The sequence below is a fragment of the Epinephelus moara genome, chromosome 3 (assembly GCF_006386435.1).
Source record: "Epinephelus moara isolate mb chromosome 3, YSFRI_EMoa_1.0, whole genome shotgun sequence".
NCBI classification, from domain to species: domain Eukaryota; kingdom Metazoa; phylum Chordata; class Actinopteri; order Perciformes; family Serranidae; genus Epinephelus; species Epinephelus moara.
In genome coordinates this window covers 31,588,179-31,603,838 of record NC_065508.1, presented here as the reverse complement: position 1 = coordinate 31,603,838, position 15,660 = coordinate 31,588,179, and the positions used below count along the sequence as shown (strand labels likewise).

Here is a 15,660-nt window from a genome sequence, read left to right as displayed (position 1 = left end):
ATCTTCCTACAGGCACAGCTGAAGACAAAATTTGCAAATTTGCACATATTCTACTTTTTCATATTTATTCTTTATTAGTTTTGTTAGCTTAGTTGTTTATTTGTGCTGGTTTCTCATTAGCTCTCGTCATTGATTGTAATAAATGCAATGCTATAAAACATAATGATATCATTAATCTGATTATTATTATTATTACCACCATTGGCACCAGGCTGTGAATGTATGATGCACATTTTTGTTGATGAAATGTTAAAACATTTTCTTGTATGCAAATTGTCACAATTGGATAATGCAAGAATCACTTCAGGCCTACAAAAATTGATAATTAAAATCTAAAAAATCAACTATCACTCATTTCTATATATTTTTTTTGTAAAGGTAACAGGAAGCTGCTGGATACCCAGGTTGCCCAACCCTGTCTGTACCATGAAGTATATTTTTATACCTGTAACAATAATCTGGATGTTGCTGTAATGTGCAATAGAACCATGAACCAGTATCTGCCTGCAACATGGGAATATCTGTTTTTTAAGTGCTTAAAGCAAATTAGAGTATGAATCAATCGTAATAACAGTCAGATGTGAGTTATAGTGAGAAGGGCTATAATTCTCTCATAATGAACACTGCAGAGAAAAAAGTCTGTGGATCTTTCTGCATTAAAAATGTGATGCACCTCAGTCATTTTTCTATTAGTTTGTCATGAATGCTGGAGGAAATTGTAGCATCCTACTGACATTGGTTGTGTTCTTATTGATACTGACTGGTAAAGAATTTTACATTAAAGGCTGATTCTCACTAACATGGCTGCTTGTGAGGGCCTCTGGGTGCAGGTCAGCCACCAACTGAACTGGCTGAGGAACCATGACAGTCTCTGAGAGCTGAGGGACATGTACATGCTGATGTCTCGGGTTCCCAATTTCAGCCTGTGTGTGTGTGTGTGTGTGTATGTGTGTGTGAATCCAAACAGGGGGTATCCAATACAGGATAAAATTAGGCCAGCCAGGCCTTATATTGCTGACAGAGCTGGGGTGGCCAAAAAAAGCCTGGAGAGTGAGCCAACGGTGGAAGCACAGGGAAGAGAGAAAAGCAAGCAGGATCGTCGCTGAAATGGCCACCAAACGTAAGGAAATAAATGGTGACAGCTTTAAGTAAAGTGAATCAGAGCAGACAGGGAGCTGGTCAGAGTCCAGCTGTCAGGTGGAGGAGGAAGAGATGATTTATTTTTTCCCCTCTGTTGGGCAGGTGTGAATACAAACAGGATGACCAGTCAAATACTGAGTCCTGCATGTCTTTCATTCGGTGGACAGATGGGACTCAGCTAAATGAGACTCTGTCGCTGACTGAATGCTGTTTGTTTGTTTCTTCTAAAAGGTCAAAACTGTATCTTAAGTATAGATGAACAGAGGATTGATGTGTGTTTTCTTGTCAGGGTTGTTTTTCTAAATTGTATTTTACTTTTATTTTTAGGATTAGAATCAGAGTTAGGCTATGGTTATGCCATGACTGGAAATTGTTTTAATACCTTAGGTGTAAAATCTTAAGTGAGTGTCTCTGTTTCTGGCTTACCAGCTTCATGACAGAATAACCATTATCCAAGTAACCATAACCAATAAGAAAACTTGAAATAATCTAATTTAACATTTCAAAAGGGTTTGCTGGTGTAGTTGTGTGTGTGTGTGTGTTCAAATGCGTGACTCAGTCATTTGTCAATGATCTTTTGGAAGACAAATTGTTGTTGTGTGTGTCTCTGTGTCTCCTGCATGTTTATGGGTGAGATCCTTGAGTTTTAATCAGATAATTACCTTGAGATTAACACTGGCGTTAGGAGGCTCATTTAGTGTTTTGCTGTTTGAATATCTAATGTTGTACTATGACTCATACTGTAATTATTCCTTTATTTATTATTCACTCAGAAAAGTGCATTATTAAAAGCAACACATTCATGCAGATGCATCGTTTTTTTCCTGAAAGAGACAAACAAAAAGATGCTACTGTTTAGGATGTCCTTGACTCTCATAAATTAGTCCCACGGACTGTATGCTAACAAAGGTTAACACATGTACTGAATAGAACTACTAGAAAGGAATAAATAGATATGCTGATTTTTGATTTTCCTGGCAATGTACAGCCAAATAGACAACATGTGTTTTAGGTAACTGGCGTATTTAGTGATTTAGTTGCTGTTTAAACTCTATGTTTTTTTTGTTTTTTTTTAATATATAAATCTGTAACTTGCTGTCCATTTAGCCTCTAGCCATAGCACCATCAGCAGGTTTGTTTATAATAAACAGAAGAGGATAGAAGATGATCTGGGTCATTTGAATGAGGAGTTAGAATCACATACACTCACTTGTTTTTTTTAAGTGGTGTCACTTTTTAGGAAAACTGATATGAAACTATGTGAAACAAAGTCTGAGCCTCTTTAACACCCACAGTAACAGATACAACAAAAACAGAGCTGTAAAAAAGATGCAGTGCCTGATTGAGCTTTGCTAACTGTCAGGCATCTTAACAGTCACCATTTCTTTTTCATCTCCATTACAATTTAGTTAAAGGGACAGTTCACCCCAAAATAAAAATATTTGTATTTTCCCTCTTACCTGTTGCACTATTTATCTATCTAGATTGTTTTGGGGTGAGTAGCCGAGTGTTGGAGATACTGGACCTCAAAGATCTTCCTTCTCTCCGATATAATGGAACTAGATAACACTCAGCTTGTGGTGCCCAAAGTGCCAAAAAGTACATTTGAAAAACTCAACAGCAATGTCTCTTTCCAAGATAATCCACAGACCTTGTTGTTAGCATTTTCATGTAGGAACTATTTTCTTTCTACAGAACTCCATCCACCAACAGTATCACTGCATAGAAGGAAGTGTGGATCTACTGCTAGCTCATCTAGCACCACTGAGCTAGCTAACATTACAGCTGCAATAAAGAAGACGCCACTAATGTTGACATCTCATTCTATCAGAAACACGAGCCTCTTGTCCATGAGTAGTTACACAGTTGGCGGATGTAGTTCGGTAGAGATAAAATAGTTCCTACATGAAACTACTCACAACAAGGTCTGTGGATTATCTTGTGTATCTGGGTCATGATTTCTGCAAAGAGACATTGCTGTTGAGTTTTTCTTGCTGTTTTTTCTTTTCTTTTTTTGCACTTTGAGCACCACAGGCTGAGTACCATCATGTTCCACTATATTGCAGACATCTTTACAGCTGAAATCGCCAACACTCTGCAACTCACACCAAAACAATCTAGACTGATAAACTGCACTATAGGTAAGAGGGAAAATATGTAGTTTTGATTTGGAGGTGAACTGTCCCTTTAACCTCTCTTCATCCTTCTGCCATCTATCTAAGTGGCACCACGAGGAGGCTGAAATGATTATGTGATTTGTGATTGAGGTTCAACAGTCCAAAAAAAGTGGGCAAAAAAAACAAACAACTGCTTTACAGGCAGGTGATGCAGATGTCACCAAAATGAAATAAAAAAACAAAACAAACAAACATAAGAAAACCAAGCTTCAGCTTCAGCTTCAGCTTCTGATGAATTATGAAGAGTACCTTATCTAACTGATCAAGGCCTTACTGAGAATGGAGTAGATAATCTACAAACTACCTCTGTCAATCATACATTCACTGTAATTCATCTCTTTTGCTGTCTCTAACATGTGTGCGTCTTCTTGTGCAGTTGTAGATCTGGTGTATTGGCGGAAATTGAGGAGGACTGGGGTGGTGTTCACAGGGCTGGTGGTCAGTCTGGCCAGTCTGTTCCAGCTCAGTACCATCACCGTAATCTCCCACATCTGTCTGGGTGTCATGTGTGTCACCTTCACCCTACGATTTTACTATAAATTGCTGGAGCTGCTGCGCTGGAACCCTGGGGTGCACCCCTTCCAGTGAGTCTGTAAACGTTAATTTAGACTATTTGTGCATTTTTCCAACCTCAAGCCCACACTGAATGCTGCTGTGCTGCTCTCTATGGGTCGATAATTTCAATTATGTTGCACTTGTGGCTAAATGTAGGGCATGATTGCTTTGTATCTCCTGTGATCTTAAGGGCCTGTATGTGTTTTTGTCCCCAGGTCATACCTGGATTATGACAGCTCCCTGACAGATAAGGAGACAGTCGTGCTTGTGGAGGAGGTGGTGCTGATGATCGCATTTGCAGTCACAGAGCTCAAACGCCTGCTTTTCATCGAAAGCGTTATCGACTCTATTAAGGTCTGAGTGTGATGATAAAATAATAATATGTGCATTTATGCATGAACACCAACAGATTGATAAAACTGGTTGTGAGTAGTTTCCTATAGTTTTAAATCAGAGCTCAACAGAGCTGCACAGAGTGGGTGTTGATTCTCAGTGGGATTAATAGTGCAATCAACCCCCTGCACATTATGACACCATAGGTCGTTTGTGTGAGTAGCTTATTACGACGCATATTATGTTTGTTGTTCAGTGGTGACCTCTAGTGGCCACAGTAATTATGGTGAGAGGAAGTCAGATGATATAGTTAAAGGAGCAACAAAGTCCCCATAGGGAGGAGCTTGGGGTAGACAGGTCGGTCAAACACAGGACTGACCCAGGAGAGCACTGTTAATGTCCCACGTGAAACCAAAAGTCAACAACTACGTATTTTAACTTATGTACGTATGTAACGTCCTGCTAAATGCTTAACATCACGTCATAACGTGGCGTTTACTACTGTAGGCCTATATATGTAAATTATGTTATGGCTATTTTAACCCATATAATTATTCTTTTCCTAAACTAGCACCCTGGTAAGGGTGCTAGTTTAGGAAAAGCTCCTATGGATCCTACTATGGTAGGAACAAATGACCTATGGGGTCATATGGGCTGAAAGACTGGGCTGCATCGACTTAACAATTCATTTTTTATGTTCTCCCCCAGTTTGTTTTGCTCCTGTATCTGCTGACCTATGTTGGAGTTGAAACCAGCGGATTGACTCTGATCATAGCGGGTGAGTTCTTCATCCAAAAATGACTCATGAGTGTTTTCTCATGCCACCTCTGTGATTAAGGTCAGGTTAAGTTTAGGCAAACCAAAACTACTTGGTAAAAGTTAGGAAAAAGATCATGGTCATGGTTTATATCAAGAGTTTCCAAACTTTTTCCCTTCGAGGGCTTATATCAAGAGTTTCCAAACTTTTTCCCTTCGAGGGCCATACCTGAAACTTAAAGTGATAGTTCAGGTTTTTGGACATGAAGTTGTGTGAAACGCTGACCATCTGTAGCTCTGATGTGACAGTGTCACTACTCTCAACGAGCCTCCTGCTCTGAGAAATCGCCCGTAGCTTACCGGAGAAAAAACAGTTCTGAAGAAGTACGGGGGACACGTAACCAAAAGGTTTTAAGCTACAAAAAAGTATGCATGTGTTTTGTTAGACTATTTCAATAATTTTAAAACAACCCCGCATTATGTCAGACCTTGCTATCAATTGGGACTATTTTCTGGCCAGTATCACTCTACCATACAGGCCCGCAAGACAGCACGGCAACAGAAATCAATAAGACAGTTCATCACTCCGCCGTGCAGGTGCGCAGGATATCAACGGCTAACGAAAACTTCATCGGCTGTTTCCAACAGAGAACCAGTAGGCTATTATTAGTGAGGAAAAAGATGTACTAGCCTTATATATACCTACTACTACAGGGCGAACACCGGCTCAGGCTCACGACACACCCTCGTCAGCTGCTGTAGGTAAACAGAGGAACCTATCCCAGCTGACATTTGGCGAGATGCAGTGTACACAATTAGGAGTTACCACTTAACCTAAACTACATGTCTTTAGACTGTGGAAGGATTTGTGTAGAAAACCCATGCTGTCACAGGTAAAACATGCAAATTCCACAAAGAAGAGCCCCAGGTGGTTCATGGGTTTGAACCTGAAACCTTCTTACTGTGAGGCAGTGCCAACCATTGCTCCACAGTGCCACCCAGCAGAGTATATCATGTTTTTTAAATCACTTTTTTCCCCTCGCTAGAAACATTTGGCCGGCCAAATCAACGCTTACAGGGGGCCAACTCTGGCCCATGGGCCCCACTTTGGGAGGCCCTGTTTTATATAAACCAGCATAAATCCCAGTCTCCCAGTTCAAGGTTACAGAGACTGAAGAGCATCTCCACCCTGTCCTAGTCGCTAAAGAGCCATCCACACAGAGACATGTTGAATACCATGTATTCCAACAGATAAATTCACAAATAATTTCTCCTTTGTTTTTGTTTAACAGCTGTGATCGCTGTTTTCTCTCTTCCTATGTTGTACAAAAAACAGCAGGTGAGTTTCATTATTTTACAGTCAAATCTGTCACTGAATTGCAACACAAACAGCAAAAAAGAAAAACTCTAAACTAGTAATATGATATTATATTAGATATATATTATTATATAATTACTAAGAAAATGACTTCTCTGATTCCTGAGAAATAAAATTTAGATACAAAAATGCTTTGAATGCACTGACCTGTCTGACATTTTGGTGACAGGTGCGGATAAGGAGGGTGGTTAGAGCGGTCAAAGCTTTTATAAAGAAAATCAAGAACCTGTAAGTAACCTGCTTGTTATATAATGTCTTTTCATATGCTCATGCTTATAACATATGAAAATGTTTTTGTTCTCTTTTGTCTATTGACATGTGTGATGCCTCTGTTTTGTTGCAGGTTCGTCAGTCTGTATGAAAAAGTGAGACCCCCTCCTGCTCCTGCAGCCGCCCCCAAACCTACAGTTGTAACTTCACCTGCCCCCAAACAGAAAGCCAAGTCAAAGTAATTTGTTGGTCGCGTGTTAAAAGCACCCAGGATTTGGGATTTGGAAAATGTTGGAATGGTACATCCTCTGAGGGGCCGCTTTGAGGGGCAGCTCATTTCCATATCTCCGCCATGATGATTGTTTATGGGAGCAAGATTTAATCCATCCTGACAGCTGAAACAAAGCTGCCATTCACTCACAGAAAGGAGTGGAAGTGCATGAGGAGAAGAATTTTATTTACTGAGATGCTTTCTGTGGGCAGCGTTTAATATAAGCAGCAGTTCACACAGTCATCTGCTCCAAGCAGGGACAGACTGTTTTTTATTCTTTGATAACAGGTCTATTTTTACATAATCACCGAGCTCCGTGTTCCTGTGGAGCAGAATTATTCATAATGAAGCAGTGAAGCATTATTGCTGCTCTCATTATGTAGCATCATAAATTGTTAGCTGGACAGAATAAATCTGACATGAACATCACCTGCCATTAATTAACATGAATGGTTTTATGCTTGCTACACTGAACTATCAGGAAAAGCTTTTTAAGCAGCAGCTCCTCTAACTTTTTATGAGACTTAAATCAGAAATAATGAGAGCTGCTCATGTCCTCTGCTCTTCATGCTAATTTCATTTAATCAGGTATAAACAGCAACTTCCTGCTGCTCTTGGGGCAGTTCAGTGATTAAAGGTACACCGTGTAGCAACAAAACAGCTCTTAACAAGTGAGAGCAACTTCAACTGTCTAGCAACAACTAACTGAATTACTTACAGCACAAAACAGCAGCAAGTTTTACTTTACAAATAAGATTTGAAGAAGAAACTTTATTTCTGCTCTCATTTTTTAACTGTAAGTTATAACCTGCAGTGACTGACTTTTTTTTTTTTTTTTTTGCCACATGGGCAACTGAAACAAGCTGAGACACAGTACTGCTATTAGCTTTTGTGTTCGCCTGATGAATAACAGTCCAATATTTACTCATTTTTCAGCTCTGTTTGGCTCATGACCGATTCTTTGAGCTGCTCAATGCTCCACTATGTTCACCAGCTAGCTACTAAATTTACCTGATGTTTCCTGCTGAGCAGGTAGTGTCCAGATGGATTTTTTAAAACTCAAAACAACTGCATGCTGCAGCTGAAAATAGTCAATCAAAACAGTTGTGGGCAGGAAACAAAACTGTGAGCTGAAAGATGTGAAAATGTTCTGTAGAGCTCAAGAAAACTGTAGAGTCCACTGATAATCTCTGTGGCTTTGTCAATATGAGCAACCCCTTTAAAATACAAGAATATCATATAAAAAGCAATTACAGCTGCTTTAAAGGTCCAGTGTGTATAGGCAGCCAGTATAGGCAGATGTTTCTACAGCTGATATCTCCGACACTTGGCAACTCACACCAAAACAATCTAGACTGATAAATAACACTACATGTAAGAGGAAAAATAAGTTTTCTTGATTTGAAGTTGAACTGTCCCTTTAAGTTTGCCAGAATGTTTGTCATTGATTTCTCAAGTTAACTTTAAAACACTCTTTGGTTTGAGTCTTCTATCCTACATAACCATAACTATCTTCATGAGGACTCACCACCTCCACCCTGTTTCAGTTGCATAATTGTGTGAACCAATTGCGCCATAGCCTGCCTTCAGAGGACATTTCACTATATTAAACTACATCTATGGATAGAATATCAGGAGTAAAATATTTATCATCATCATCATCATCATCATCATCATCATCATCATCATCATCAGACATTAGATAAAAAGCCAGTTACTGAGACACAAAAATGGTTCAGTGGACTCATCTTGTCTCAGTTCCAACAAAACCAAACCAAGCAGCATCCTGACATGTCGCTAACAGCTTGTAAGAGAAAAGTGCTTGAGGGGTAGTTTGTCAAGGAGAGGTCAAATTCTGTACTTTTCTCTTTCAAGTACAGTGTCAGGAATTGTATGGAAATGTCAACATCTACGGGTAGAATAACAGACAGCATCAAGAAAATAACATTTGTCTCAAGAACTTACTCTTTGATATTTTCTGTCAGTCCATAATATGACAATTTAATACTCCCAAGGAGGATGTGATGTTTGCATGTCAATACAGCTAGTGTCTGCTACAACTCCATGTCAACATTTTCCAAATCAACCAAGAATTTGGTCACTTTTGTTTTCAAAAAATAACCCCCAAATTACCATAAAATTACACAAAACACCTGTCAATGTAAAATCCAAATTTCACTGTAATGCAGCATGGCTGCCTTTTCCCCCCTGAAAGTCAAAAACCTTAAAGGAAACAGAGCCTTCTCATTGTTTAAGTATCAGTGTTTGAACCAACAGTATGGCAGAACACTTGAATTAAGAGTTAACTGGACAAGGTTCATGATAAATATTTGCCTTTAATGGACCTCCACAAACAGCCTGGACACTTCAGTCATGACCTGACGTGTTGACGAGAGTTGCACTGCTTGTCATGTGGACATTCAAAATTTATTGCCTGATTTTTCCCCTCCAAACGAGTTGATAAATTGTCCCCCACTGTCACTCAAACTTTTTCAGTGCTCCAACAGAAGTGAGGGTGAGTAGATAATGACAAAAGTTTCCATTTTGGGTGAATTAATCCTTAATTCAACCTTCATTCTGACAGCTGTAAGGGTTTAAGCTGCCAAACCTTAGTCAGTAAACTGTTCAATGCAGTTGTTCAGCTGGTGCGCTACTGGTAGCATGTCAGATAAATATTGATGACCCTGTGGTGGGTGTTTCAAACCTAAAATGCAGCTGCACTCATACTGACATGTCTTAAGAAACTGAAGTTATTTACTGTCATTTCACATCATGAGCCCAAGTTGGTGGCTGTAATGAACAAAATAAAACTGCCAGAACACCTCATTTATAAAGAAAACACATTTTCTGATAGTTTTAGTTTACTTTTTCCAGGACACTTCAACCATCTTCATAAGGACTGTTTCTTTGGTAGAAAGTAGTCCCCATGAAAACAGCAAGGTATAAAGTTTCTGTGAGGAGAGGTTCCTTTTTAAAGTTATGAGCAACACAAACAAAATTACATTCACCTGTATTGTGTTGAGGAGGCAGGAGAGCGAGATACCTCAAAACCTGGAAAAAGAAAACCAAAACTATTTGAATTACTACTATTAGAAAAGATGCTCCCCTGCATCAGCTTACTGTGGTAACAGCTGATATCACTCAACAGAAATATTTGTATAATTTTTACTGCTGATATTTTTGGCTGTTGATATGGATTTCGCATATTTGTGATACTTTTTTCTCACTATACTTCAATCAATCAATCATCAATCAAACTTTATTTATATAGCGCCTTTCATACATCACAAATGCAACCCCAAAGCGCTACTTGTTTGTCACTTAACTGTAAAATGCTCAACAAAATAAAAGTGTGATCATGATGAGGAAAATGCTTTACGTGAGGCATGACAGGGCTTAACCTACACTGTGCTTTGTTTGTTTCTGTTATGGTTTTCACTTTTATCTTTTGTTTAAGATCTACTTATTTCTATAGGTATTTATTATTTTTTTATTGTTGTTTCCTATTTTTATGTTGCTCCCCAATAAAAGGTTATTTACTAAAAACAAAGGTGAGTTTGCTTGGCACTGTGCACCCCCCAAAGCGAATGTTAATCACTTTGCCATCTGTTAATTATATTAAGAACAATGCGAAAGTCCCCTTTCACAGCAGGTATTTCAACTTGGCATAGCAGGAAAAGCACAGGTGTTGAAAATAACATTAATTTCTGTTCAAGGGTCCCAGTAAGCCATGGCGGTGTGACAGTGAACCAGCATGCCCAAAACCCTGAAACTGAAGAAGCTACATGGAATTCAGCCACCAATAATCTTATTATTTACATATCTTCAGTGAAAAAGGCCCATTAATTTTTCTACTGTGTAAAACAGTACCAACCACTGAGGTTTACAATGCTAAATAAGCAGAGGAAAAGCTCAGGTAGACAGTTTAATTTTGGTATCATCGGGCACAAATCCTACCATAACCTTTGAGCATATGAAAATACAAGCGGTCTGAGAGAGCACTACAGTTCTGCACCTCTGTTTGGCTCTGTTTTGAGGCTTTAGAAAATCTAGCCTGTGATGGGAGACTTTGGCCAATCACAGTGAGAGCAGCTGTCAGTCATATCAGTCACTGCTTGTGAGCCGCAGTCTGTCAAACTAGGCAGCGCTGATCAAATATGAATCAAGATTGTTTTACTGCATTGCCTATTTCTTACCTCAGGTGTTCTCAGAAACATATTTTAGTGTACTGTTTAAAATAATCAGGCTGAAATGAAGCACCGCCCACCAACAGGAGTGAATGTTCTTATTTTACAGCTAAACAGTACACTAAAATATGTTTCTGAGAACATTTGGGGTGAGAAATAGGCAATGCAGTAACAGAATCCTGATTCATATTTGATCAGCGCTGCTGAGTTTGACAGTTTGATGGCAGTTCACAAGCAGCAAATGCCCATAGGAGGACTATGAGGAGAGAGGAGCATTAATAATCTGCCTCATGCACTAATGTCAGTTATAAAAAATATTTGATTTGCTAAAACAGTTACCAACAGTAGCTTTAGAGAGACAAATATAATAACATGGATGAGCTACCACCCAAGACACTTTCAGCATATTTATGTTTATGCTATAGCTGGAAAATACATGCATATTTATTGTCTTTACAAGCATATATTGTATGTATCTTTAATTGTGATTTAATTTTTTTTCTAAATTAACACTACAAAGAAATGATGCTCAGTCAGAGTTATGCCTCCCATTAAACCTGCAGTCCAGCATGACACACATCAACTAGTACACAGCTAGTAAAATATAATATATGATTTTCCATTTACAAAAAATAAACCTCCCTTAGGCTTCTCTTAATTAATGTAGCTTTATCTCTTGCACCCTTAAATCTGTCACATTAAATTATATTTTTAATCAAATACAGTCTTTCCTCAACAGAGAGCAGCCAAGGGTCATATTTACTTTATATATTCAGTGATAGTAATACATTCACCACCAGGGGCTGCACCGACATGTTTGGCCACTAGGTGTTGCTCTTGGAAAGTGCCAGCTACGCCCCTTCACCAGAGGATGGAGAAACCCACTCATCACTGACTGATCTAAAGGAATAAATGAATCCTGACAAACATGTTAACCATCAGTACAATGAGAGCTCCTGACATACAAACCCTGCATCATTCACACAAAATGTTTCCTGGTAATAAAAACTGCTTTTCTCTCTGTTGGGAGAATCATGGTGGATGCAATGTGACTGTGACCTTGAGATGAATTTACCTCAGAAACCCTCCACACGCCAATTCAAAGTCTCTCTCAAATCTTCAAGGACTTCTTCTCTCTGTTTTCACATGTAGTGACTCAGAGCCTCCTTCTCTCAGTCTGTTTTTACTTTCAGAGGGTTGCTAAACACCTTCATGGAGAGATTTCATACACAGTGAGAGCAGATGATGATGTTTACTGTTGCCACAGCATCATGTCACTGTCGAAAATTTAATTATGCATTTAAATTAAAATGCATTTTTATACATAAATCAAACAAGACAAGAGCGCACGACTATCTGGTTACACTAGAGAAATGCTAACACTACAGCACACGATATACTTGGAGGGAATACCCCCAAAATGTCAATATGGCACTTCAAACAGTTAGTTCTCCAGATAAAAGTCAGGCACAGGAGTATGACGTACGTAATCCGCTGACTCCTCGCAACAAATGATCTGAATATTTCACTCAGTTTACACATAACAAGTCCGTTTTTTTGCAGTATGTATAAAAAGTACTGACATTAATAACGTCTCAGATTACTGTTTCCCTGATTAGCAGGAGGTTATGACTCTACATAATTACACACATTTACAAATCTACAGTTTCTGCTGCCAAAAAAGCATTGTGTCATAACATTAAAACAGCACAATCACAGAACTGGGACAGAAACACCTTAATTAATCCCTTCATGGTCTGTGTTGCAGTTAGTACATTTGGTCTCAGTGGACCTAAGCGGTTTGGATCTGGCGTGGTTTGGTCCAGTGTTATGCCTGAGAATAGTGTCTCAGAGTTATGCTTTGTGGTTTCCGCTCTGATAAAAGAAAAAGGAGAACAGAGTTTGGATTTTGGTGGTTAACTATGACCCTCAGCTGATTTCTACAGCCCAGACGCCAGAAGACTATAGTGGAATTGTATGTTTCTGCAAACCACCGGTACTTTATATTTGTACGTTTCATACATATCTTATCAATGTCTCTAAAGTGATGTGGAATATGAGCTGACTTTGTCATCAGGAGTTGAGGGGGATGGTGGATAGCATCATCTGCATGAGTCGTCACTGTGTTTCAAGTGGCTTTTTAGCCACAAAACGTGGGTGTTTTTTAGTGACCACAGGGGATAGTGCTGGTAAAAGCAGTTGTTTGCTTGCATTTCCAGTCATGATTGTGCCACCAAAACCAAGTTCTTAAGCCAAAACAAGATCTTTTCCAAACTATAACCAAGTGTTTCTGTGCCTAAACCTAACCACGTGTTAATTACAGCATTGTTCAAACGTAAAGTTTCAATGTAAAGTTAACATGTATCTGCTACACAATAATATAGAAATGTAATGTATCTATGGTTTGCAGAAATGTACAATGCCCAACATTTTTTTCTGGCAATTGGGTTGTTTTTCTATCTACTTATGTACAATATAATAATACACAAGCTGATTGAGGGGCAGATATGGAGTCTTGCTTTCTTGGTCATGTGGTTTCAGAAGCATCAGTATCCTAAGTGATAACAAACACTAAATACAGATAAATACAGGATATCTGCAAAACAGAAAAAAAAGAAAGAAAAAATATTTAAAGAAACAGTTCAACATTTTGGGAAATGCACTTATTCGCTCTCTTGTTGAGAAATAGATGAAAGGATACACCGTGCTTGTGTCTGTACAGTAAATATAAAGCTAAAGACAGCAGGCAGTTAGTTTAGCTTAGCATAAAGACTGGAAGCAAATGGGGAACAGCTAGCCTGGCTCTGTCCAAACATCAAATAAGCCAAATTTTAAAAAGACAATTTGTGGTTATATGGGAGTGTTGTGTACTGGATTATTTCTCGGATGGGTGCGGTGACCTCCAGGTGTCTTGTCATTACCGTGAGGTTGCCAGGCAACCAGCAGAGACTCCAGATTTTAGAGAGAAGTACAAAAATTTTGTTACGTTTGGACAGAGCCAGGGAAGCTGTCTGCCCCCAAGAGAGTGGCATCAATCTCCTCATCTAACTCTCAACAAGAAAGACACTAAGCAAATTCCTCAAAGTGTTGAACTACTTAAGACACATAACATTTAAAAATGTTAAGTAAAAAGACAGATGTTGCCCTCTAATGCTGCCAGCTGTTTCCTCAGGTGAAGCTGGTAAAACTCGATGCTGCTCAGACAGAGTGAATGACTGCCAGGTGCTGTGTGGACTGTGTTCAGGATGTCCGTCACACATAGTGTTCACGGTGGTTGATGTACACCCGGTCTGTCCCACTCTGATGACACACCCACTGCAGACGGGATGGCTGCTGGGTGGGGCTCTGTGTTGCCGATGGTCCTGACCTTCTTGTGGGTGGGTGCTGCCGGTCAGTCAGCTCACGCCTGTGGTCTGTCCTGCGAGTCTGCTGGTTAAAGTCATAAAAGATGTACAGTGTGACGGCTCTTTCATGACACAAACAGTTTTATCATCTCATGTGATACCTCATGTCAGCGCATCACAAAGTCACATTAGGTATAGAGGAACAGGAAAGTTTTCTTTCTGAGTTAGACTTAAAAAAAAAGTACAGGCTTATGAAAGCTTAAATTGAGCTGAGCACACAAATTAAAATTTAAACTATCCTACATATTAAATGAGTACAGCCATTAGGCCTCCTGCTTAATAATCACACATAATGACATCGGCAAGTGTTATTACTTCCCGTTGTGACTCATCATCAGCTCACCAAGTGATAATCTCTGTGGTGCTGATGATTCAGATGAAATGCACCGACATATTAAAGTGGTCATGAAAGTGGAGCGGGGTTTACCTGACAGAGCCAGGCCACTTGTGATGCGTGGACACCCAGGGGAACTGCAGGTGCTCTCTCAGAGTAGGGAGGAGGCGGCTTGTGTGTCGGAGGAAGGTCAATCCTTCAGAGACGCAGAAAAAGAAATCGCATGAAATGAAGAGAGATTTTATTTTTACAGAACAGAGAGAGAGAGAGAGAGACGTGATATTAACTGTGATATTAGAAAGAAGCAGCATAAAATAATAAGTTTCTGCTGGGTGCAAATTCAATTACTGGATCAAATTTAGAGAGGGGCTGCTTAGAGTAACACCTTTAGGTCAAACGCTGCTTGTCTAACCCTGATTAGATGTCATCTGGGATGGATTTCAAAGTTAAAAACTGATATCAGAAAGCCTGAGAAACAAAGCTGGAGGTGTCGAGACCTTTACAGGATAAAAAAAGACGCTATGGGAATGTATTATGGGAAATGTAGGATCCAGTATTTTTAAAGCCTTGACCCACTCCAGGGAATAAAAGTCAGGATATTTCAGCCTCTGGTGCATCAATTTGGACCAATATTTTAACAATCTGTCTCTTTCAAGTCCACTTAATTTAAGGTAGTGCAATAAAATACTCAAGTGTCCCTTTAAGCAGTGGTGTCCAGCTATACTAATGGTGTCATACCTAAATCAACAGGATATTTGGCAGCATGGTGTAAAGGTGATTGATTTTCATATATAATAGTAAGTTGGAGGGTTTCTGACAGCTGCTGTAAGATCCCTCACTGTGCCAGTTCCTCTAAACCACAGTCAGAGTGGTTTTCTCATTTACTGAAATCCCTCTCCACTACTAAACGGAAAC

General features: G+C 39.3%; 2 protein-coding genes across 3 annotated transcripts in view; one reads left to right on the top strand and one right to left on the bottom strand.

Moving 5' to 3' along the window:
• The first annotated feature begins 1,040 nt into the window (after positions 1 to 1,040).
• On the top strand, positions 1,041 to 10,364 carry rtn2b (reticulon 2b). Its single transcript, XM_050040358.1, has 7 exons — positions 1,041 to 1,120; positions 3,694 to 3,901; positions 4,088 to 4,226; positions 4,914 to 4,983; positions 6,254 to 6,300; positions 6,509 to 6,567; positions 6,683 to 10,364. Exons 1-7 carry the CDS (start codon positions 1,108 to 1,110, stop codon positions 6,789 to 6,791), a joined length of 645 nt encoding a protein of 214 aa, XP_049896315.1. The 5' UTR covers positions 1,041 to 1,107; the 3' UTR covers positions 6,792 to 10,364.
• Positions 10,365 to 11,465: 1,101 nt separating this feature from the next.
• Positions 11,466 to 15,660, bottom strand: part of nectin3b (nectin cell adhesion molecule 3b) — a 32,295-nt gene continuing 28,100 nt past the window's right edge. Inside the window, exons 7-8 of one of the 2 annotated variants that reach the window (XM_050040930.1) lie at positions 14,839 to 14,941; positions 11,466 to 14,436 (exon numbers count right to left, since the gene is read on the bottom strand). In XM_050040930.1, coding sequence (XP_049896887.1) covers positions 14,260 to 14,436; positions 14,839 to 14,941 — 280 coding nt within the window. In that variant the 3' untranslated portion in view covers positions 11,466 to 14,259. The remainder of the gene's footprint in view (positions 14,437 to 14,838; positions 14,942 to 15,660) is intronic. The other variant, XM_050040931.1, reaches the window with a different exon arrangement.

Excerpts from the sequence above, each read along its gene's own strand:
- rtn2b (XM_050040358.1), top strand. Across the intron at positions 4,984-6,253 it reads ATTGACTCTGATCATAGCGG|CTGTGATCGCTGTTTTCTCT; the intron begins GTGAGTTCTTCA and ends TTTGTTTAACAG. Across the intron at positions 6,568-6,682 it reads ATAAAGAAAATCAAGAACCT|GTTCGTCAGTCTGTATGAAA; the intron begins GTAAGTAACCTG and ends GTTTTGTTGCAG.